The following is a 24,687-nucleotide window of genomic DNA, read 5'->3' as shown; positions in this document are numbered from 1 at the left end:
TCTGCCAATCTTTTTCATGTAACCCAGGTGTGGCAGTGGCCATTCTGAATCCGTGTCTTGGCTTTGTCATGGATTGGATGAGGACCAATAAATAGTCTTAAATAGCACCTATATACTTGTGTGGCCCCTGAGATCTTCCTGAGATCCTTCTCAGAAAGCCACTTTTAAAGGGGATAAACAGAGTCATTTTGACTAATTGGGCAGTATAGAAATTAAATAAATAGATATTTTTAAATTTAACTGCTTAAGAAGGCCTGTGGCACCCACAGTGACCAATATGTAGTCTTATACCAAGTAAATTCCTCATAAAAATGTAAGCATATAAAACTGTAGCATTAATTTCCCTGTCCTAGGTCTCTCTTCATTCACTGGTTCTGAAGATGTGTGTGTTATCAATAATAATATTCGGAATTTGTTTCTGGGTGGGCTTGCTTTCTTGCTTTTGGGTATAATAAAGAAATGACCACTGAGTTCAGGAACATCAGCTCAAACTGACAACAGATCTCAAGCAGAATTTTTTGTGTACCCTGCCATCTGAGATGTGTTTTAGTTGGAGATTCCAAGGACTGAATTGAGATCCTGTGCATGCAAAACATGTCTTCTGATATTGAGTTAATGCTGCTGACAAATAATATTTCAGAAATTCCTTGTCTTGTTTTTATCCAGCTTGGATATTGTATGTATTCAGAAGAATTACGTAATGTACTTTTATTAGCTTTGTCAATACTTGACACAGAAAGGGTATATTCTCATACTCTGTATTCTTATAGGACCGTTTACCTCTTGCTGTAGTTGGTAGCAATACTATCATCGAAGTCAATGGCAAGAGAGTTAGAGGAAGACAGTATCCTTGGGGTGTTGCAGAAGGTAAGTTCATAGAAATCTTGTGTAATATTTCTATGTTTGGGCAAGAAACTTACACTTTTATGTTATATCTTTGAAATGCCTTGCTCAGAGCAGTATTACTTTGTAAACTGTAATTGACAGATTATCATTGAAGGAACCAGATTTCTTCCCAGCATTCCTGACCATTGGTCAAGCTGACAGGAGCCTATGAGAGTTGGAAGCCCAAAAAATCTGAAGAGCTACCCTCTTTCCACCCCGCCATAGACAGTAATGGAGAAATCAAAGATTTTAATGGGTAGAATCCAGCAGGATGCTTACACCTCTGTTGATTCTCTTGTTGTTCAGTGCTACCTTGTTCTGTGCTGTCAAGTTGTCTCTGACTTATGGCGAGTCCACAAATGAATGCCCTCCAAAATTCCTATCCTTGATAGCCCTACTCTGCTCTTGTAAATTCAGCCCTGTAGCTTTCTTTATAGTCACTCTCATGATCCACGCAGTCAAAGGCTTTGCTGTAGTCTCTAAAGCATAGACTGGTCTGAAATTCTTTAGTATGCTCCAGTAACAAAAGTGTGTGATCTCAAGTACTCCTTCCTTTTCAGAATCTAGCTTGAATATCAGGTGTTTCTTACTCTATGTAGAGTAATATTCTTTGTTGCAACACCTTGAACATCACTTTGCTGGCATGGGAACTGAGTGTAATGATCCTATGCTGGCAGCACTGTTTTATCTCCTTTCTTGGGGACTGGAATGTAGGTTGAGCATTTCCAGTCTGTGGGCCGTTGTTTTGTTTTTCCGTGTTTACCAGTATATTCTGGTTAGGCTTTGGACTGATTCAGTCTATGCAGTTTGAAATAGTTCTCTTGGTATATGGTCTACTCTGGAAGTTTTATTCCTTCCAAATGTTTTAAAAACAGCTTTGCTTTCTCATATTACAGGTTCTTTCTCATTGGATTCCTCTTTGAAAGAGTCTGCCATCTTTTTATTGCCTCTGTATACTTCTTCTGTATATTGTTTCCACCTTCTCTTTATTTTCTCTTGGTCAGATAGTGTGTTCTCCTGTTGGTCTTTTAGCATTCCAATTTTAGGTTTGAATTTCCTTTTGATTTCTTGGGTCTTCTGGAAGAAGTTTCTTGTTTTTCCTCTTTTATTGTTCTCTTCTACTTCTTCGCACTAGCCAGTGTAATAGTCTTTTTTGTGTCTACATGATAGTAGCTGAAAAGTTGCATTCAAGATTCTAATTCTATTTATATCACCTTTTGCTTTTGTTTCTCACCTGTCCTTAGCAATTGTGAGCGCTTCTGCTATCATCCATCTAGACTTTTTGTTTCTTTTTGCTACAGGAATTTTCTTTTGGAATTCTTCCCTAATAATGTCTCTGATTTCATTCCACAGTTTTTCTGGCTCACCATCAGTTGAGTTCAGTAATGCAGATCTGTTCTTTATGTAGACGTCAAATTTCAGGAATGTTATTTAAGGTGCATTTCAGCACTATATTTCTGTCCAATAATTTTTTGAGCTTTACTCTGATTTTTGATATTACAAGCTCATGGTCATTACCACAATTGGCTCCTGGTCTTGTTTTGGCAGCTTCATTTCCTACTGTGTTCCAGTCACCTATGATTATCAGCACGTCTTGGTTTGGTGTGTTAACAATTCATACTTCTCACATTCTCTGTTCCAATTATATGTGTTGTGCAGCATCAGACTTTCCTTTCATCTCTGCATTTCAGTCACTAGACTTCCTTTTGGCTTTGATCTAGTCATTAGCGAAAGTGCTATTCATCCTTGTCCTTTGCTCTTCTCCAGTAGCTAGTTGAGTGCCTTCTGACCTGGGAGCCCAATCTTCTTGTTTCATTTTGGCGTGTTTCATCATAGGGTTTTCAAACTAAGAGAATGCAGAAGTGGTTTACCATTGCCTTCTTCTGCATGGTACTATCCAGAGTTCATGTATGTGTCACTGCCATTGTCTGTGAAAGATTCTCTGCCAGTGTTGCCCTCAAATACCACTACTGCCCATTAGCTGCCCTTCAGAAGTCTCTTTGCCCCATCACCACTAGAGATATCCATTCTCTCCTGCAGATGCAACTGTTACTCCTGAAGAGGGTGAATGCATCTTAATCTGTTGTCTCCATTTTGATGGTCCTGCCCAGTGTAGCTGAGTTTCTGGGCAAAACTCAAAATGAAGAAAAACTTACACCTTGCAAAGAAGCATCCTATACTGCAACATTTTGGTTCAGGGCCCCATTTGTTTGATTTATATTCTGTTTTCCTATTTACATATTTGAGGTAACCAATTAACTTTTTTTTGTTGCAGTAATTTTGTGTATTTTGAAAATATATCCACATATAATGATATCTTGATAGTTCAACATAAAAAATGATGGCTAGATTTGCCTCAGCCTCTGCTACTTTTCTTCAAAGTCAGTAGCAATAATGGTGAATGGTGGGCTGGCTTCCATGCCTTCCCCCAGCCCACTTGATGCTGACAGATGTCTGTTGGTTGTATAAAATGCAGTATTTTTCTTTTACAGTGGAAAATGGTGAACACTGTGACTTCACAATTCTAAGAAACATGTTGATAAGGTAAGCAAGTGATGCCCAACATTGATATTGGAAATAGAGTTTGAAGAATAGAGTTTTTGCTGAATGGGATGATGAGGTTTTACAGTTATGCTAACCAAGTCTGTTGCAGTTCCATATATTAGAGATATGCTTCTTCATTTACAATATAAGGATATTAAACTAAAATATTTACAGAATCATTTGCATTTTAGTGTATACCTTGTTTACTATCACAAAGTGCAAATGGCTTGTGTAGTTTTTGGAACTAGTTGTCTACAACTTTTGACATTATATCTTTAAAACTGGAAGACTAGAGCTAGCTATCTGCTTTTGCAACCCTGTTGAACGTGGTAAAATTATCTCATTTATTTTTGAAATATCACTGGAACATAAATCTTTAGAAATATTTTTATTATTTAATTAAAGAAATCTATTTTTTGTGTACTCGGTTGCCTTTTCAGTGTGCATAATTGTTGGCGTTCTTGTTTCAGTTGAAGTGATGAAATGGTGGGGGGCGGGGCGTTTTCTTGTAAGCCTTTGATTTGTAAAATGGACTAGATTCCCTTACTGCAATTATGCAAGCAAAGGGACATTTATTTGCAAATGCCTGGAAGCTGTAAAAGCCAGCAGTTGATATTTTATCATGCTTTGGAATATGAATGTTGGTGGGGATATATAGGCTTCCCTTTGGAGGCCTAGAAATTGACATGAAGGCCTTAGGTAGGGAAACCATAGCTTTAAGCCCTGATCCTAAGTATGCATCAGGCATAAATCGAAATATATATTAAGAGTTAATGGATGCACAAATCTACATCTGAATTATATCTACAGGTATAGTTTCTTGCTTATTAGGTAAATATATGTAGGATTTACCAGATGTGAAAACATTTTCATATCTTTCTGTTAGCACAATAAATTGTTGTTTGAAACTGAAGACATTGCAAAGTCGTATTTCAAAGTTTTTACAAATTAAAATTTAATACTGCATTTATTTGATGCTAATTAAGAAATGTATGTTGTTGATGAATTGTCCCTTTTCTTAAATAGAACTCACATGCAAGACCTGAAGGATGTCACCAATAATGTCCATTATGAGAATTACAGAAGCAGAAAACTGGCAGCTGTTACGTACAATGGAGTTGACAACAACAAAAACAAAGGGCAGTTAACAAAGTAGGTGGCACTATGACTTTTCTCACAGGTTTATGGCAGATTGGTTTTGGATTGTATACTCTGCCATTCAATCACATATTTAAGGGATCATAAAGTACCAAAGTAATAGTCATGATAATTTTATACTTCTAGTATCAGAGTGGCATGTGTCTGAATACCAGTTGCTGAGGAACATCAACAAGAGAGAGACAGATACTCTACTTGTATATTTTTCCTAGGCATTTGGTTGTCTACTGTGAGAAATAAGATTAATGGAATACATAGGCCTTTGGTCTGATTCAGCATGGCTCTTACATTCTGTGCCAGTCTCCTCCAACTTGGTTTCTCCCAAATGTTACAGACTTTTAATTCACATTAGCCCCAGCCAGCATGTCCAGTGGTCAGGAATGCTAGGAGCCGTAATTGAAATTTACAGGGTATCAGGCTGGGGGAGGATCTTCTGTGTATGGTGCAGCCTGATGCATATTCACTTAGAAGTCAATGGGACTTCCTTCAAGATTAGTATGTACAGGATTGTAGTCCAGATCTTTTGATATATTCATGGCTTTTTATGCGATTGCATTTAATAAAGCTGTAGATGAACCACTCGAATGCCAGTTGAAATTCTGTGAATTTTAGCTATGCTAATATTATTTCTGTGTAGCTGTAGACTTCAGTGATATGAATTTAAGCATTTAGTTCAGCATTTGCTTTTGGCATTTGTGTGTGCATGTATGAGTGAGGCACTTTAAAGTCCAGTAGGGAGAATTATTGAATCATTAGTGCTTCCTCATGCCCCTAGAGGCAAGAATTCAGCATTTCAGCTAAATTGGATTTTAAAATCATATCGCTACTTGGGTGCACAGATTGCTCTCTTCTAGAGAACCGTGTATTGCTAGAAAAGTGTGGCTTTACCTGATATATACTTTTCTCATGAAAGAGATTTGAGTTTCCTGATAAGACTCGCCTAACACCTATTCCTCTGACTGGCCTGCCAGCATAAGAGACAGAGATAGTTGCTTGCTATGCATGCAGTCAAACTGCTTGTTGGTCTGTTTCAGTCTTGGGCAGAACTTTTTCCTGTCCCATTTCTTCCTGATCCTTAATACCAAGGATTTATCTGGGGACCTCCTGCATGTATGCTGTACCATTGAGCTGATCATCAGCAGACCAGAGCTGTTGCCATGAGCTCATAACTTGGAGAGAACTGATGGCTGTTGTGCTGAAACGATAAAGTTGTATAAGCAAACTGTGGTGCTACTTCAAGCCTATCCCAGACAGGAAGGTCAAGAACTAGAATTGTGTGGGCTGTTCTTGTTGAGGGTTTTGGAGCCCAGTTTTGGAGTTTGAGCTAAGGTTATGGGCCATGTTATTGTGAAAATATAAACAAGATGCTTGTGGATAAAAATGTTCACAATTGACCTGATTTAGATACCACAGCTGAAGGAGAGTGGTCCTCCATGATTCCATTCTTGTACTTGATTGAATAACTCTTTCTTTTTCCACTCATCTTGTCTGGGGGTCAAAATATTCCCTTTAAATTTTCCATTATATCACGTGTTAATTGAAGACTTATGAGACAGGAGTGGCAACACACAAGTGCACCAAGTATGTCCATTACAACACACGACATATTGAATTATGAAACACATCCGTTTGTTATCAGGCGCTCACGTTATTCATGTGGCGTCTGTACTCCAATTGGTCATTCATCAATAAGTGTTGAGTTCATCTGTTTACATAGGTGTTCACCTCTCATCCAAATGCGCCCGCTTAGGTATTTACAAATAATTATAATTTATATTATCATTTATTTCATTTATTTAAGTATTAATGTCAATAATAATATTTATATTTATTTATATATTAATATTGTTATTTTATAATGCATCCATCATGTGTTGCAATGGACATACTAAATGCATCCGTCTGCTGATAGACTTAACTGGGGCTTATTTTTGGGGTAGGACTTAAATTATGAGCATATCCTGAAAAATCATGCTAGGGTTTATTTTCCGGTTAGGTCTTATTTTCGGGGAAATAGGTTACTTCCAAAGAACATGTGGTATAAAGTGTCTTACAAAGATGTCTAATTATACATAATGTCTTTGCCTCAGAAGTGGATCTGGGGGTGCAGGAATATACATAGCAACTCTACCTGATTGAGCATTGGTTTTGGTACCTCAGCTTGCATATTCTTTGAAGTAGTAGAAGGGTGCTCACGCACTCCTCAGAAGGGCAATGGGTTGCAATTATCAGTGCAACTTATTAATCAGCTCCTCATTTTCTTGTTGCCTTCTCCTGTCACAGACCTTAGGTGTGTTCAGAGTACTTAGAAGTAGAGCTGGGGAAGAGGAACGATTTCTCCCATTGCAGTGTAGAGAGGCAGAGACTTGTGCAGGAAAGAAATCCCTGATGCCTCTCTTATGAACTTCTAAACCAAGCAAGGCTGTAGTGAAGAGTCCAAAGGATTTTTCACTGGGATATTGGCAACAGAGATTATGGGAGCCTACATAAAGGGCCAGCCATGGTAATGTTTGAACTAGGACACCGATACTAATAGGATGAAAGTATTATCAATATCCCAAAATAGAGGTTCCTTTCCCTTTTGCAAAAGGTTGTCCTGTTTAACCTATTCTGAAGATGCTTTTAGATAAAAATAAACATTTATTTATCTGTTTAGAGAGCCTTCAGACTAGTTATAGCAGAATATAAGTTGAAAAAATGAATAAACAAATATAAGGAGTTTAATAGCCTGTGGTTGCAACATACCATCAGGCATACCAGAATGAATAGAATTTTAATATGACTTCCAGCCTAGCCTCTAGCCTTTGTTGTGGCTCTAGCAACTTTATTGCCCTGGTGGGCAGTTTATGTCTAGGCCAGTCTTCTCTAACCTGGTGCCCTCCAGGCTACATTATTACTATTCCCAGGCAGCATGGCATTAAATTCCAACTGGAGATGCATGAACAAGTGATGTTTGAGATCACCTGGATTTTCCGAACATCATCTTGCAACTTGACATCCACACTGGCACCAAGCATCATGATTCTGTAGTCAAATCAACAGCTTCACCACTTTACATTCTACTGGCTTCATGTAATTTCTATACAACATAGTGACACTTTAACCTTAGATTACTCATTTGTGTGTACAAGAGATAATATCTCTGCCAGGTAAAATTGTTTGCCTTTTACAATCACAAAGAGGTGCAAGACTGTGGTGGTTTAACTCTCAATGTTTATTTATTTATTTATTTAAAACATTTCTATGCCGCCCCATTCGCCGAAGCCTCGGGGCGGCTCACAACATAAAATTAAAATATAATACATCCAAATATACAAATTAACAATATAAAATAAGTCGCCCTGGCCAGATAAAATAAGCAAATAATATTAACAATTAAAATGATGTTTAAATAGAAAGGTATTCGCCTGGTGCCGAAAAACAAATAACGACGGCGCCAGGTGGACCTCTCTGGGGAGCGCATTCCATAGATTGGGTGCCTCCGCAGAGAAAGCCCTCCTCCGAGTACCTACCCTCCTAATTTCTTTCACGGAGGGTTCCCAGAGAAGGGCCTCTCCCGCAGATCTCAAGGGGCGGGCGGGCATATATGGAAGTAAGCGCTCCTTCAGGTAACCAGGACCCAAGCCGTTTGGGGCTTTATAGGTCATCACCAACACCTTGAATTGGTCCTGGACTTCAATGGGAAGCCAGTGAAGCTGACGGAGGACTGGAGTCATTTGAACATAACGCCCAGTCCCCGTCAGTAGCCTGGCAGCTCTATGTTGAACCAATTGAAGTATCCGGACCGTCTTCAAGGGTAGCCCCACGTAGAGTGCGTTACAGAAGTCCAGACGGAAAGTCACCAGCGCGTGTGTCACTGTCGCCAGGCAGTCGTACTCCAGGTAGGGGCGCAGCTGATGGATCAGCCGAAGCTGAAGGAAAGCGCTCCTCACCACTGCTGTTACCTGAGCTTCCAATGAAAGCTCTGGGTCGAGGAGCACTCCCAGGCTGCGGACCTTTTCCCTAAGAGGGAGTGCAACCCCATTCAGGACTAAGTTCAGTTCACCCTCTCCGAAGCCCGATCCACCAATCAACAGGACCTCTGTCTTGTCTGGATTGAGCTTCAGTTTATTGGCCCTCATCCAGCCCATTACCTCGGCCAGGCACCGGTTCAGTACAGCCACTGCCTCACCTGGATTGGTGGAAAACGAGAGGTAGAGCTGGGTATCATCAGCGTACTGATGATTCTGCAGCCCATACCTCCTGATGACCTCTCCCAGCGGTTTCATGTAGATGTTAAACAGCAAGGGGGACAAAATGGATCCCTGCAGAACTCCATGGCATAGCTGCCATGGTGCAGAGCCATAGTCCCCCAGCACCACCTTCTGGAATCGGCCATTGAGATAGGAGCGGAACCACTGCAAAGCAGTGCCTCCGACCCCCAATCCCGCTAGCCTATCCAGAAGGATACCATGGTCGATGGTATCGAAAGCCACTGAGAGGTCCAGGAGAACCAACAGGGACGCACTCCCCCTGTCCTTCTCCCTGCACAGGTCATTGTACAGGGCGACCAAGGCAGATTCAGTACCGTACCCGGGTCTGAAGCCGGACTGAAATGGGTCCAGATAATCAGTTTCATCCAAGAGAGCTTGGAGTTGTCCCGCCACCACCCGCTCTAACACCGGTTAAAACTAGTAGTGCACTATAAAATCCATCAGATGTTGTATACAGATGAATAAAAAATAAGACTGTTTCTGCTGCAAAGTGAATCTTAAATTTTCTGTTCAAATGGAGTTTGCAATTTTTTAAAGATACTCTTTTCGGGGAGAAGTACATTTTCTTACAAATTGTGGTGATTTAGGTTGTCTAGCTTGCATTGTAGAAATCTTTTTTCTGTAAAAAGTTAGATTCTCTCAATATAATACAAATAAAGTTTGGCCTGCTTTATTCAAATATTCAAGTGTTTCTGGCACATACATGTATCTTAGGATGGGGTATACATGCTGGATTTTAGATAAATATTGAAATTATAAGTGCAAGGTTGCTTTAGGAAATGTATAGAACATGCTCTGTCAAAGTTTGGTATTATTAAAACCTGAGGTAGCCTTTTCCTTAAACATCCTTTAGCAGCAGACACTATATACTGAGCTCATAAAACTAGTTAATATCCTTGACCAATATACCTGGACATTGGTCCAATATACCTGTAATGATTTTGCTGGCCAGAATGTTCAAATTTTAACTTGAAGATGTAACCAAAGGATTCTTAACCAGCTGAAATACAAATTTTGTGGGAGTGGCCTGTTTCAGATTGTCTTTAATATGCCTATGAGTAATATATTAATAATTTGGTCCTTCATACCAGTCTTCTTCAGCATGGACAATCTGGTAAACAGTGACCTGCACAAAGGGAGTCTTTTGATTTAGAAAGTCAATAGACCTCATATGCTTGTTAAAATTGCAGTTTGGCCCCCTAAAAGCTTTTTCTAACAGGTGAATGAAAACTTTGGAGTTTAGATAAGACTCGGGGGATGCTAGTTTAGGAGATCACAGGCAACAAGATCAAATATGAATACATGGCACAAGGTATGAGTTCAGATTCATATTCCTACATCTGCGCTAGACTTAGCTCTGATCTTTGAATAATTTCAGCATTTGTTATTTCTTAGTAAAGGGATATCAAAGGATGATGGGGTGTTAAAAAAGTTGAGCAGAATGATTCTGTGACGCTGCTAACACAATCAGTGTTGTACCTCTGGTTGCGGTGCTGAACTCTAATTGGGATCCTTTACTCAGCAACTCATCATATGTATTATTTTATCCCTTTTTGTAAAGAGTGAAAATCTTAAAAATATATATTCTTAAAATTAAGCAAAATACATGATGACTGTACCTAATCTTCCTCATTTAGTGTTTTCATCAAGATAGCTACCCGGTCTGTAAGAAATGTCAGACAGGATTCTCACCCTTTCAAAGACACTTTGCTAAGGATAGGGCCAGTGTTTTGATTACAGCACTGACAAGAGTGTTATGGTAGTCTCTTGCGCTTAAAGATATGGAAGATGTGTTACTGTGGGTGCTGAGGAGAACAGGAGGTTTCTTATAAGGTAGAATATCAGATGTTTCAAGCCTGTAGAAAGCTGCGGAAAATCACACAATCTTAGGGAGCTGCACATGTCAGGTCAGAGTTATAAGTCCTACTGAGCATGTGGGATATGGTAAAATATGCTTTAAAACATGCACTTCTGCTATGCATGTTCAGTGACTGGCTTTGCTTATGTGCACAGAGTAGCTTTTGTTGGAACAGGCATTTGCAGTAGAAAATAATCTATAAAAGGCACACAAGGCATAGTTTGAGTAGCTTCTGACTTCTTTCATTTGGAGTTTTTCTTGTGAAAGTCCAAAATTTTCTCAACTTTTTTTTTATTTCAGAAACTTTCACATGAGTTGTAGGACTTTAAAGTCATGTATGAAATAGTTTGAATGGTTTTATAAAGCTAAAAGAACATGTAAAATGCATGAAAAAAATCTAATAGTTGCCATGTTACCATCTGAACTGAATTATAGTGGATATTTTCCATAAAAGCCTTTGAGACCTCTGCTGGCCAGTTAAATGGAACTTCTGCAGTATCAGTTACTTCATTCTGAATATGCACACTAGTAATATAGGCTTACAGACAGTTGTGAATTGGTGTTTATTTTGAGATGTTATGTGAATGTCACTAAAATATTTAAATTCCTATTTTAAAAGCATGCATTACTCATTGCATACCGACACAGGTAAATTGTTCTTGAAAGCTTTGCACACCAGATCTGCAGTAATTGTGTAGAGCTCTTGACTAACAGAACATTGAAACCAAAACTTAACTAGCTTTAACTAACCATCTGTCACTTTACAGTGGAAATTTTGCTTCTGTGGAGCATATAAACCATAATAGTTTCAAAACCATAATGAATTTGCTTTTTAAATTATTGCTTTTTATTTTTGTGGTTTTATTTAAGCATGCTAAGCTTCTGTATTTTTTGTTTTTTAGATTTGACACAGTTGAAGGCATGTAAGTGGTCATTTAATATTTCAAAAGACTTAAGAAAAAAAGGCTTAAAACAAACAAGGCTTTTAATGTTAACTGTACTTTTTAAAACTTTAATTTCACGTGGAGCATTTGTTTTGCTTTAGTGCTTTTATCCCAAAACTTCCCTAACAAAGTTAAATATTTTTAGTGACAAATACAGAAATCACTTTATATTCACAAAGAAAGTAGAAGGTCATCTTGGTTGTTACCAGATAGGAAATTCATTTGCGCTTTTTTATACTTACATGTACAGCGTGTACAAAATGCTTTGCAGGAACTTGTCAACTTCTTTTCTTGCCTCTGAAGTTGTAGTTGGCTGCTAAAGCATTTGAAAGCATTGGGATTATCAAGTTGTAGTGCTGGTGAAAAAGGCAAATCTATCAGTATCATATAAATAAATGGCTTGCAGAGGCTCATCTTTCCTTCTGTTCTGGTGTTGCGTTCCAGAGATAGCAGTCAACCTGGTTTGATCATTAGCTGGACATACCCTCCATCCTCCTCCCCATGGAAAGGAAATAGTTATTTGGACATAGTGTTTCTCTGGCCCTCTGCCTTTAAACCCATTTCAGGGTCTGGGAGATCCCATATTCAAGCATGATGCAACTTCATTTGTAACTTGCTTCTGCAGAATCTAAGAGCCGAAGTCGCTGCCTTGGTTGAGCGTTCTCTCTGGTACACAACTCTCAGATAGGCCTTTTATGTCTGTTAAATTCCACTAACTTGAGTAAAGATGTCAGAAGCTGATACTTTCCTTAAGGGTTCTGTTTTGTAGTACTTGGTTCTTCAGTGTGAAAGGAAAGGCCTATTTTGAAGAAATCTGACCATAGTGAAGTCTGCTCTCATTTTTTTAATTCATAGGATTCTACATATTTACCTGCATTGGAACCACTCTAGGCCATGGTGTAATTTTAAAAATTCATTTGGAGAAATATGGAAGCATTCAGATTTTCAATAACATTCTGCTTATTGAACACACTTGCTGTTTTCTAGTGATGGTAATAAGTTTTCTGACAGTTGGATGGAAAGGGCATCTTTCTTTAATAAAAAAAGATATTTTCTCACTGAAAATAAACTCCAGTAGAGATGGCCTGTTTCTCCATATGTGCATAACCATTGCGATAGTTATAATTAGCTATTCAGTTGTTGCTTTAATCACTAGATAAGAGTATACAATCTTTTAAATAAATTTGGCTTTGGCTTAACTGCTATTATTTCAGTAAAACCTCAAACATATCAGCTGATAGAAGCTGCTTGCAGAAATGATCGCTTCTTTCAGTGTTTCCCTGATTTCTTTGCTTACCTGTGCCTCATGCTCGGATTCCTAGTACCACTCTTTTGAAACCTCTAAGCTCAGTCTACCATTGTTTCTTCCATTCTCTGTAAATTATGCCAAATTTACTTGTTGGTCTCTCTGATTCTCTCAAGATTTCATAGTGTAGCAGCCTGTATTGACCAGATTAAGGGTTTATTTATTCATAGGGGAGTGGCTTTTGTGCAAACCATTATACAAATGGTTCTAGAAGATGTATAAGGCTGCCCCTACAAATATCTTTTGGCAGCTGGTGAGGAATCTGTTTCCTAGCAATCAAGTTGCTAAGAGGAATTGCTAAGAAGCTGCTGCTTCTGCTGTACCAAGGTTGCTATCTTGGTGGAGTTGAGGAAATGTCACAGGCAGCTTTTGGCTGCTGCCTAGGATGCTGTAAATGATGAGGAATAAATTCTAGCCCACACATCTGGGTCTTTTAAAAATAATTTATTGAGTTCATACTGACCAAGTTTCTACCATGATTATAATTTTAATAAAAATATTTTATAAAATATCAGTATTCATTTAACATAACTCTAGGTGGTATAGTGAACATAGGCTTTGATTTAGTTGGCTGTTCCTTCACTTACATTTTTTAAAATATTCATTTTGCATGAATGTCCAGGCAAGTGATGATAATTATATGTATTAAATGTACTCATATCATTGGGCACATTTGTTGTTTTTTTCCTTTTCATATGTAGATATGTCCAGATTTTAGCATGTTCAGATTGTAACCTAGAGTAGATTCTGGTATTTGAAGTTCTGTGTAACATGGATCCAATACCTAAAGTAAGAAATTGTATACATGTGACTGAATATAATGGATCAATTAAATTCTGCATCTTTGTCTAGTATATAGTTAGAGCTTTTGGCAGGACCCTAAAGGCCTGTGTGCACTTGTGTATGTGCATGCACAGTTTGTAGATTCTCTTCCCCTCCCCAATCCTAGTAGCAGCTACACCTTAAGCCTCATTCTAGTGCAGTTCCTATAGTATTGCAAAACAGCAGTTGAAATTTCGTTGTAAACATTTTGTGTTGTAACTCATTTTCTTGGGAGCTTGCATCCAAACAATTGACTTGTTGGTTCAGTTAACTGAGAAATTAAGTCCCATCCCCCTCCCGTCACACACACAGGCGCACACTGTCATCTACTTTACTTTCATTGCACTCTTAGGGTTGTCAAGTTACAGTGTACAATTTCCCTGCAAGGCTTGGTACTGGACCTAACAATGTCCTCTTGGTGGCCTATCCCACATGCTCCAGCCTTCTCTTTCTGCCCACCTCCTTTCTGCCCCAAGTGCACAGTTTCAGTCCTCCTTTCCCATTTTGCCCAATCTACCTACTTTTGCCTTCAGATCTTTCTTTCTTACTCAAGCCTTGCCTAACCTAGGTCTTCCTTTCATGCTTCTTTCCTCTGGTCTCCTTGTTTCTATATGTCACAGAACCTCTTCCAAGCCCTTAGCCTGCCAATTATGAGATTTTGATCCCAGCTAATTTGACAGGAAATTCTCGCACAGAATCTGCTCTGCAAACTGGATTGCTCCCTTACCTGTGGACTGTTCTGAGCCATTGCATCACATGAATCTGTTAAAATTGGTGGTTTCAGCACCACAGTAAAGTTACAATAAAAATGTGTGGCTAAATAAAATTGTAGTAGAAAACCAGTAAGTTATCTAATCCCAAAGCACTCTCATTGAGATACGATGTTCTGTATAACACTTCTCCAAGGTTGGCCATTATAAGTCCACCAGGCATATCTGTGGTATTAATAGCTCACTACCCCAGTTTAGTGCTCCCTACTTCCCAATCTGCTTTTCCTTGGAAATTGTACCATTTTAAGTGAAACACAGACACGCACATCCACCCCCCCCCACAACAGGATTTCATGTTGCAAGCTAGATGTTCACATGTTTTTAAATGTTATTACTTTGTTAGTCACTCATTAACTGTGGATTACTTCAATATCAGAGTGTTGCTTGCTTTCTTTTGGTATATATCTACTGACCTTTCTCTGATTACTTATCTGCAAAAGAAAATTGAATAACCAACTATTTGCTGTTGTTTATGACAGGAGCCCTCTGGCACAAATGGAAGAAGAACGAAGAGAACATGTGGCAAAAATGAAGAAAATGGAAATGGAAATGGAGCAGGTCTTTGAAATGAAGGTCAAAGAAAAGGTTCAGAAACTGAAGGACTCTGAAGCTGAGGTATATATGCCTGTGATAGAGAGCTTATACTGTAGACCACATCTGGATAAAGCAAATATTATAAGTAGAAATACGTGTACTACAGAACAGTTTTCACTCAGCATTCTGAACATGCCATTCAGTAGATACTGCTTCAAGTGGATTCCCAGAGGAATCAGAGAAGTTCATTTGCGTATGCATGTGGATGATCAATACATCCCTATTCCTTTGAGCCTGGCAACTGTAGACACACATCATTTCCAGTGACTTCTCATGTTGTGGATTTCCTGGTCATGATTTTAAGCTTAAGGCAAGTACCTCTTCCAAAAAATGCATGTATATAGTCTTACGTTCTTTCTGGTACCTCTCATGTAGCTTAGTCATTAAATTTTTGTAGAGGTGTTTTTATACTATCTAGATTTATTTTATTTATTTATTTTTCGATTTATATCCTGCCTTTTTTCTACAAAGGGCTCAAGGCAGCTTACATCATTCTCCTCTTCCATCTTATCCCCACAACAACAACCCTGTGAGGTAGGTTGGGCTGAGAGTCTGGCCCAAAGTCACCCAGTTGGCTCCATGGCTGAGCGGGGACTAGAACCCAGATCGTCTGAGCCCCAGTCCCATGCTCTTAACCACTACACCACACTGGCTCTCCAGTTATGGTAATAAGTAATATGTTGATCTTCCTGAAAGCATAACAGTAATTATTACATTACATTTATATCTTGACCTTTTTCCTCTTGCAAGGAGCCTAAGGGAGCTTTCGTGGTGGCCTTTTCCATTTTTCCTCACAACAACTCTGTGAGGGTAGGTTAGGCCAGGGGTTGGCAACCTGTGACCCCGGAGCCGCACGTGGCTGTTGAATCCCTCTGCTGCGGCTCCGTTGCTCAAAACACAAAACACGCACCGGCACAGCCGCTGATCTGCTCGAAGCTCCACTCAGGAACGCAGCGCTAGCTAGTTAAGTAAATCAGCTAGTTAAGTAAATCACTACATTCCTCTGCTAAACAAGCTTCCTGCAGGCTCTCATGTTACACCAAACGAAATGCTGCTGAAAAGATTATCTTTGTCCCAGTGTAATCTCCTTCATCTGAATGTTAAAAGCTGTGCTTGGGAGTGTCACAATTCACAGCACTTGACCATTTATCTGCGCATCAGTCACTAAACACACCTATATCTCCAGCTGATCTGCGGACCTGTGCTGGTTTACTGAGCTCCCCTCACCCCCCCCCCCCCCGTAGGCCAGCCATGGATAAATTGAAGAAAAGTTTCTGAAGAAAACCAAATGTTTAATGATACGTGGGTAGATTCATTTGCTTTTACTGCTGACAAACTTACGGGGTTTCATGTTCATGCAGCCCTTTAGCACTGACTTTGACTCTTTAGGAAGCTGTTCAAAATATATGAAAGGAGTCCTACTAGTTTATAATGTACGATTTAAAATAACAGTTTTTAGTGACTGAACAAGAGCTGCAGCTAAATCATAATGAAGATATACATAGCATTAAGGTAAAAAACACTATATGCAGTGTTATCTTCATTTTAGATGTCAAAAGGGTTTTGCTGCTCCCGGTGTTCTTTTGTGTGGGAAATGGGTCCAAATGGCTCTTTGCGTGTTAAAGGTCGCCCACCCCTCGTTTAGGCTGAGAGACCATGACTGGGCCGAAGTCACCCAGTAAGCTTGAGGGCTGAGTGGAGATTAGAATCTGGATTGGACAGGTCCCAGTCTGACACTTTGATGGCTGTCCATACCAGCTCATAATTGATAGTAGTGCCACATTTCAGAAAAGGTCATCCTGAGCACACAAAAGTGGATTCAGAGGAACAGGAAACTCTGTAGAAGGTTTTGATACATGAGAGGATCAGAGCATGTGTACAAACAGGCTTAGTATGGTACTATTACTGCAGCTGATACCGTAAGGCTAAATTCATTAGCCAGCTCAAAATATTGTCTGTTTTTAAAAGGAAAGAAAACAGCATATAAGTTCTTAACACAGGTTGGGCAGGATGTGAAGCATCAAATAAATGGCACCTGGTTCAGAAGTCAAAATGTAACCCTAAAGGGCAAACCGTGGGTGGATTTGCATGATATGCTTGGCCACTCTGTGAATAAGCTGTGCGGTATGACTTTCTCATTGAACAACCTAAGGGGCACCCAAGGGGTGATCAGGCCCACTGTGGCCTTTTTCTCCATTTATTTTCACTCAGTTCTTTATCTGATACATTAATATCATTTATGGCAGGACCATTTTATTTCCCTTTCTCTGTTCTGATTGCTGCCCTTCTCAGTTCATCACTGGTTGTTGTTGGGGTTTTTTTTTCCCAAAGCCTCAGAAATTCACAGTTGGGATTTTTTTTTTTTTGGCAGTCTCAGAAAATTGCATGGTTGTGTTCCTATTTTTTTAATCATTATTTTTGTTTGGCCTGCTTTAAAATATTAGAGAGTGTAGTTAGAACCACTTGTCTTGATCTGCTTGGAAGGAGTGTAGTGGGGCCCCCAACACTTGGCTTCAAATTTCTTAATAACTGCTTCTGGCAGCTTTGTATAGATGCTAAATAACACCAGGGACAGCATGATGCCCTGCAGAACCTCACAGTTCGTTTGCTAGGGTTTTGAGGAAAAGTCACCCAAGATTACTGTCTGGATTTGGTCCTGTGGAGAAGACCAAAACCAATGTAAGACAGCTTCTCCAATACATTACCCATAGAGTCAATCCAAGAAGATTCCACAGTATCAGAAGGCAATGGGAAATTGAGTAGAATTTGCCAGGGTTGTATTCCCCATCTCCAGATAAAGGTCAGCCATTCAGTCCTACAAACAGATTGAAACCCAGAAGGAAATGTATCTAGGTAATCAGTGTTCTTCAATAGTGCCTGCCATTGCTGTGCCACAGCCTCTCAAGCGCCTTCCCAAGAAAAGAGGCATTTGCTTCTGGGCAGTAGGTATCAAATATCACTGAGTCCAGAGTGGAATTTTCAGGAATGATGGCGCTACTGCCTCCTTGACGACAGCAATAACCATCCCTTCATGCAACAATGTATTTATCACTCCCTGAGTCCACCCAATTAGACATGCTTGGTTAGCTTTTATCACCCAGGAAGGGCAAGGATGAGAAAGACCTTCTGCAAGCACCTTGTCCATATCACTGGGCTGTAAGAACTGAAATTGATCCTCCAAATTGGGCAGATAATGTTATGCCAGACCTCGATTAGAATTGCACAAACAACAGCATTCAGTTTATTGCACAGACCAGCGATTTTGCCCTTAAAGAGTGATGCAGAATGTTCACAGTGGGTCTTTGAGGCATCCAGAGCCTCATATCCATTGGGAGGAGTGTTAATAGCCTGTAAACCACCCAGAAGTTGTCTGCTGGGTGGATACTCATGGACCAAGTGGAGGCAGCAAAGTAACACTCCCTTGCTGCCTGCACCACCATTCAATAGGCATGATGACACACTCTAGAGCATGTTTAGTCATTTTCACTTTGAGTCTTACACCATTTGCACAATAGCCAGTGTCCAACCTGTTTCATCAACCACAGTTCTCCAGTACACCGAGGAGCAGAGTGGCCTCTGCAGTGTTGGAGACGGCAGTAGGGTGTGATGAAGTTTATGACCTTCCACATCTCACTCTTCCACAATGTGAGACAAGGGTCTTGGCTGAACCACCAGCTCTACCTGCTGGAAATTCCTCAGGAGTATTAAAAAATCCATTGGATTTCATCAGTCTTCTGGGGTGGATGCTCTGAATGGACCTTTCACCCCTGCAGGAGAGAACTAATGCTGTGAGTTCAGACCTCACCAGGAATTGGTCTAACACTGACAATGGGGTTACTCCCCTCCTCAATTTCCAGGCTACTCATCTCATAACCTGTAGCAAAGACCAAATCAAAAGTATGCCCTGCTTCGTGTTTTGGGCTGATGACAAACTGAGACAGCTTGCATGAACATCGTACAAACCATGAAGCCTGGAGCTTGGGCTCCAGATGCAATCTCAGCATGGAAATTGAACGCACCATCTTGGGTTCTTTCAACGCCACACTTGAGGCCACCTCTGCAGGCTCAGTCAAGGAGACTGCTGAGCAGCAGGACGGCTAGCACACCAGCAGCGTCCCCTCTCTGTCTCTGTGGACCAACACTACGTGCAGCACTTAAATGCTATGCACATTCTCCTTCAGCAGAAAGTAACACGCATTTAGTTCAAGGCATACATGCAATGTAAATATACCTTGCATATATACCTCATAAAATTGCAGCTAGTGGTTATAACCAGCCTGCCCAACCCACTTGGCAGCATAAAAAAATCCCTTTGCATTCCTCCACTACATTCACACTCTTACTCCAACTCTCTTTTGGAGCAATCCAGACACTTAACCACTCTAGCTCTCACCCAAAATAAATTGTGTTTCTGTCCACCACAGGGTCCCATCCTGAGCTAAGGAAGCAGCCACAAAAAACAAGTCCAGTAACCTTGTATTTTGCCCAAGGCGGTCAGGAGCATCTAAGGGCCACCTCCTGTCACACTAAAGCACCTAAAAATGCAACACTGACAAACGAAAAGGAGGTGCTCTTATTCTTGTGGCATACCAAAGGGATGTGCCCCCTTTGGTATCAGCCTCTTCAGTGGCACCTCTGCCAGCACAGCCCCGCAGCAACCTACAAATGCAGAAGGCTGCTGATTGCCAGGCCAGGTGGGTCCAGTTTGCTCTGAATCAGCCTGAGGCTAGGAAAATGTGCTAGCAGGCAAGGGGTGGGGAGGAAGTTTGCAGTAGAAGTAACAGACAGCCCTTCTTCCCTAGAAGCCAGAATCTTTTTGGGCTCATGGTTCTGGGCACCTTTCCACCTCCCCATCCCAGTTTGTTCCATTAACAACTTGTCTGTTGGTCCCTGGCAACTGTGCCTGCATGCAGTCTGGCCTTGTCAGGCTCTTGATTCCACTTTGCTACTCCCTTTGAAAGTTGAAACAGACAAAGAAATTGACCAGCCTGCACAGCACAGGAGGTAGCTATAAGAACATACTTGTGGAAGACCAATGAAAAAAGTACTAACAGATTACACAGTTGCACCATTTTCTGGTTCCAGTGCCAGTTATCCCAAGATGCCACTGGGGGTTTGTTGGAGGGGGGTGTCACTGGCAGCAACATGGACACCTGCCAATTAACTTACTAGCTGATCCCCACAGCTCACAATGAAATTGCTATCCCTGGTTCAGATGATAAAACACATCATGGATTGTATAACCCTTAGAATAAGACATGGGTTTTCAAGAGTGGCTTGTTGCTGAAAATAAACTACTCTGCAGGAAGCTCTCTGGGTTCTAATGAAATATCAACCCACCTTGCCTAGTTATCCATGAAGAAACCAGTGCCACATACAGGGTCTGAACACTATAGAATTTAACATGGAAAAGAAATCTTTAATACATTTTGTGGGAATAATCAATTATAGCTTGGTTCAGATGTCATGACAGCCCACTGTGGATATTGTAGGGTGGTTCTTCCTGTAAAGTAACAGTGAGCCTGACAGCTTCAATGGGTATCTCCCCACCCCTTGTTCCTTGAGGTGGCATCCAGAGGACATGGGGGTGAGGAGGAATGAATCTTTTCTGACAGCTGTAATTGCAGGTCAGTTTTGACTTTCTGTGGCTGTCCCTTTAAATTTCAATTCAGCCCTGTTTTCCTTTAAACACTTATTTCCTTTTTAAAAGAGGGTAGAGTGTGTTTTTACTGATTTCTGAGCTGGGAAAGAGACAAGATTGTTCACACCTGGTGAGCAAAATGAGAGACCACCAGAAGAGAAGCATCTTGCTGGGAAGGGGTTGCTGTTTGTGAAAAACAGCCCTTTCCTGGCTAAAGCAGTGTAGTGACTTTGTTTTCAATGGTTGGATTGTCTTTCATGGGGCAGAGTAGAGGGGAGGGATTTCCAGCCTCAGGTGAGGTGATGTGTGGGGGCTGCCATCTTCAGTAGGGTAATGGACAGCCACTCTGGGCATTGCTCAGGTGAAGCTGGAAATCCCTCCTCCCCATGGAAACCAAACTGCCCATTGCAAGCAAAGGTGTGGGAAACTTTGGCATGCAAGGGTGTTTTTCACAAACAGCACTCACTTCCTGACAAGAAGCCACCGTCTTTGGTGGCGGCTCAGGAGTAGATCTCTCCAGATGCTGACAAGAATGTCACCTCCCCTCCGCCTTGCTGAGTCCATGCACACTGCCTTGGCAAAGAGGAGTAGATCACTGCCATCCTAGCTAGCTGCTTCAAAAGAGACCTCTGGCGTGAGCCAGCAAGGCTATCCAGAAACAACTTTTTCCTTTTGTCGAACCCTTTATTGGTAGGGGAAAGCGCATTACCCTGTTCTCTCCCCTCTCAGAGATGGCTAGCCAAGGGCAGCTGGCAGTGGCAGTTACCAGACCGCCACTTCATAAGAGTACAAAGGGATTTTTGCTGCTCTTGCCAAATGGTTCACTGACTGTAGTGTTTACCCATGGTAAGTGGCTTATAGCCCTAGGACAGGCCATGTGCAGTCACCATTAGTAAAATGAACCCTGTTGGCACAAAATGACAACCCACCAATTTGAACAAACAAGGATGAGTTGTTGTATCATCTGAGCCTGGCCAGTGTTACCTGCATTCAACTAATTTAGTTTGTCCAGTCCAACATGATAGCTGATTATTATTGTTTGTCATTAAAAATCTTTATATTGCCTTGGTCCTCATCAGATGCAAGTGTAAGCAGGTTTCTTGTGTAGTACTGACCCTGTTGTAGAGGCATTGAAAGAAAGTAAGGACTGTAAATACATTGTTTTGAACAGATTTCTGGCAAAATGGTCCATCTTCAGTACAGATGAGTAGTTAACCATGCATTGCATTCTTAATTTTTTTAGCTTCAGCGACGTCATGAGCAAATGAAAAAGAACTTAGAGGCTCAGCACAAAGAATTGGAGGAAAAACGCCGCCAGTTTGAAGATGAAAAGGCAAACTGGGAAGCTCAACAACGGATTTTGGAACAACAGAATTCTTCAAGGTAATTAGGGGTCTTACTGCCATGATCGTGGACCATACAGTTCTGCTCTATATTTTGGAATTATGCCTGTTCCCATAGGTGCATGGAAGGGCAGCATATCCAAATGAATGGCATGCAGCATTGCACAGTCTTTACCTTGATTTTTATATGAGCAGTTTTTGCATTTAGCATGCACCTTTATCAAAATTCTAAGCAAGCCACATAAATGAAGTATCTGTAGATGTTAGGAATTAGTACCTGTTTGGGCTAACCTATCAGTCCTCTACCTCATTATTACCAGAATATCTGACTATCTTTAGACAAGGAATTGTGGCTTTAATGGAAGTCTTATGTCTAGATCTTAAAATACCAGACGTTAGCAAAAAGTAGGAATTACATGCAGGTCTAGCAAAAAAAAAAAAAAAAAAGTTCACTTTCTCTGGAACATCTGATAATCATAAATTTAGTAATTAAATTTTAGTTGTCTCTCTGCCTCATTGGGTAAAATGGCATATCATGGGTGGTGATTACTTTGCCATGACAGAGGATGTACTCTCAGTATGCATTGATACGAAAAATGCTCATTATAACTATATTTTGCAATGGCATTTCTCACATTTGGATTTGACAGTTGGGAGAGAAGCTTCTTTTACTGCTGGCCACTTTTTTCTTGTCCCAGACTAACAGTAAAATCCTGTATATCCTTACTTGGAACTGGTGAATTTTACTCAACTGGTCCAGTGAACCTAGCAAGTGGGCACATACATAAGATTGCAACCCAGGATAGTGTGACTGGTAACCTGAAAGAAAAATATTAAAATTCTATAGCATTATATCTTTAGTAGGCTAAATCACAAAATCATGTGCAAGGTCACAGAATGTGATAGGTAAGTGTTGAGCTGTGCTTAAATGCATAAAATATTGCATCTTAATATCAGAATATTCTTGTTTTTTGTTTTTGCTTTTTATAGAACTTTGGAAAAGAACAAGAAGAAAGGGAAGATATTTTAAATATACTTACTGACCACCAGTTATGTATTAGTTGCCAATATTCCAGCCTGGACATCAGTGTGTGTTGGATCTGTTTGACCAATCTTGCACCAGTTGTATCCATATCTATGGATTTAACAGCATGACAGAATTTTTTGTTAATTTGGTGGCACTTGAGATGCCTTGACTTGTTTAGGGTGTTGTATACCTAGGAAAACAAAACAGCTCTAAGTACTCTTTTTTAAAAACAAAAGTCATTTTAATGCTAAAAAAACATTTTACTGTTGTACAATCATGTTCTGGTGGTTTGATTTGTTTACAGGATATTCCAATAGACAAGGACTTGGGATGGTTTTCCATAAGGATACATTGCCATAATATAATATGAACTATACTTCTATTATAAAAAATTCCATTCAGTGCAGCATATATAATAATGTAATTTAGTCTAACACAGTTGACCCTATTTTTGACACTTCCATTGTTTAAAAATACACATGGAAAGACAAACGTATAGGCTTATGAGGCACCTAAAAGCTTTTTATAACAACCCTTTTTTGTTTTGGATTCTTTAAATATATGCTATACTCATTTAGTAACTACTTTAGCCAGAAAAAATTCATTACTGCTTCATTTTTGTAATAACATATAATTTAGATATTTTTCCATATATTGGCCCTGCTAAATAGAATGTAGTTTATTTCATACAGTAGGAACCAGTGAATAAAACTTTTCCTTTAACTCCCTTTTTACATTTTATGGTAAGTAGCAGGAAATGCATTTATAGGTCATTTCTAGGAATAAATGTGGAGTTATCTACCAACCTGTTTCTACCTGTGCAGTCTGTCTTCTAGAAATGAGAATCATGGCCTCTTGAGAAAAGTCACCATTTTGCATTTAGCTGTAATTCATATACTGCATTTCTGTATTTTTGTTTGTATTGTAAAAAGTCACATAATAAACAATGTTGTGATGTAACATACTCAAGTCTGGCTTCCTTATCCTTTGATAAAGCCATCCATGGCATTTCATCTTTGTTTTTATTGCTTGTTGGTGACTTTTTCTGTTGTTCATACCCCTTAGCTAAATTCCACATTTCTAAAGCACAGGATTGTTCAGCTTATTAACCACCTTTTATTTTATTTTATTATTTATTTATTTGGAGAACTTATATGCCACCCCATTCGCATTGAACACTTGCAAATCAGAATGATCCCATGAACATTCAACATCAAAACAATGACAAGGTATTTGGCTTGACACTTGAGCAGTTGGAAGGCACTGAGATGGAAATGCAGGCATCTTTGCCTTGTTTATCTCACATTGGTTTGATACACACAATCCACTGTAGTTTAGCACCCCTTGTAAGTACATAAGTAAACCAAGCCAAAATCATTGTCCAAGCAAGAAACCGTTTTCTTAAGAATTACTTCACTTGAAATGATTAGGATATAACTGTGCTTTGCAGAAGCAAGAAAGAGATTGTTCTTATAAGTGGAAGGTCCCTAAATTATATCTATTTAAAATTCATTCAGCCAGTTGTTAGATCTTGGTCTATTA

The 24,687-nt window shown here is 39.9% G+C and overlaps 1 protein-coding gene across 3 annotated transcripts in view; it reads left to right on the top strand.

Annotated features, from left to right (window-relative positions):
• The window catches only part of SEPTIN7 (septin 7), an 87,810-nt gene extending 63,701 nt beyond the window's left edge, over nt 1–24,109 (top strand). For 2 of the 3 annotated variants that reach the window (XM_044454540.1, XM_044454549.1), the window contains exons 9-15: nt 771–867; nt 3,378–3,429; nt 4,456–4,581; nt 11,601–11,621; nt 15,020–15,155; nt 22,019–22,158; nt 23,109–24,109. In XM_044454540.1, the coding sequence (XP_044310475.1) occupies nt 771–867; nt 3,378–3,429; nt 4,456–4,581; nt 11,601–11,621; nt 15,020–15,155; nt 22,019–22,158; nt 23,109–23,148 (612 nt within the window). In that variant the 3' untranslated portion in view covers nt 23,149–24,109. The remainder of the gene's footprint in view (nt 1–770; nt 868–3,377; nt 3,430–4,455; nt 4,582–11,600; nt 11,622–15,019; nt 15,156–22,018; nt 22,159–23,108) is intronic. The other variant, XM_044454556.1, reaches the window with a different exon arrangement.
• Nucleotides 24,110–24,687: the final 578 nt, after the last annotated feature.

Source organism: Varanus komodoensis, unplaced genomic scaffold, assembly GCF_004798865.1.
Source record: "Varanus komodoensis strain SLA01 unplaced genomic scaffold, ASM479886v1 scaffold10, whole genome shotgun sequence".
Classification (NCBI taxonomy): domain Eukaryota; kingdom Metazoa; phylum Chordata; class Lepidosauria; order Squamata; family Varanidae; genus Varanus; species Varanus komodoensis.
The sequence above is the reverse complement of the archived record's forward strand: the minus strand, read 5'-3'. Positions and strand labels throughout refer to the sequence as shown.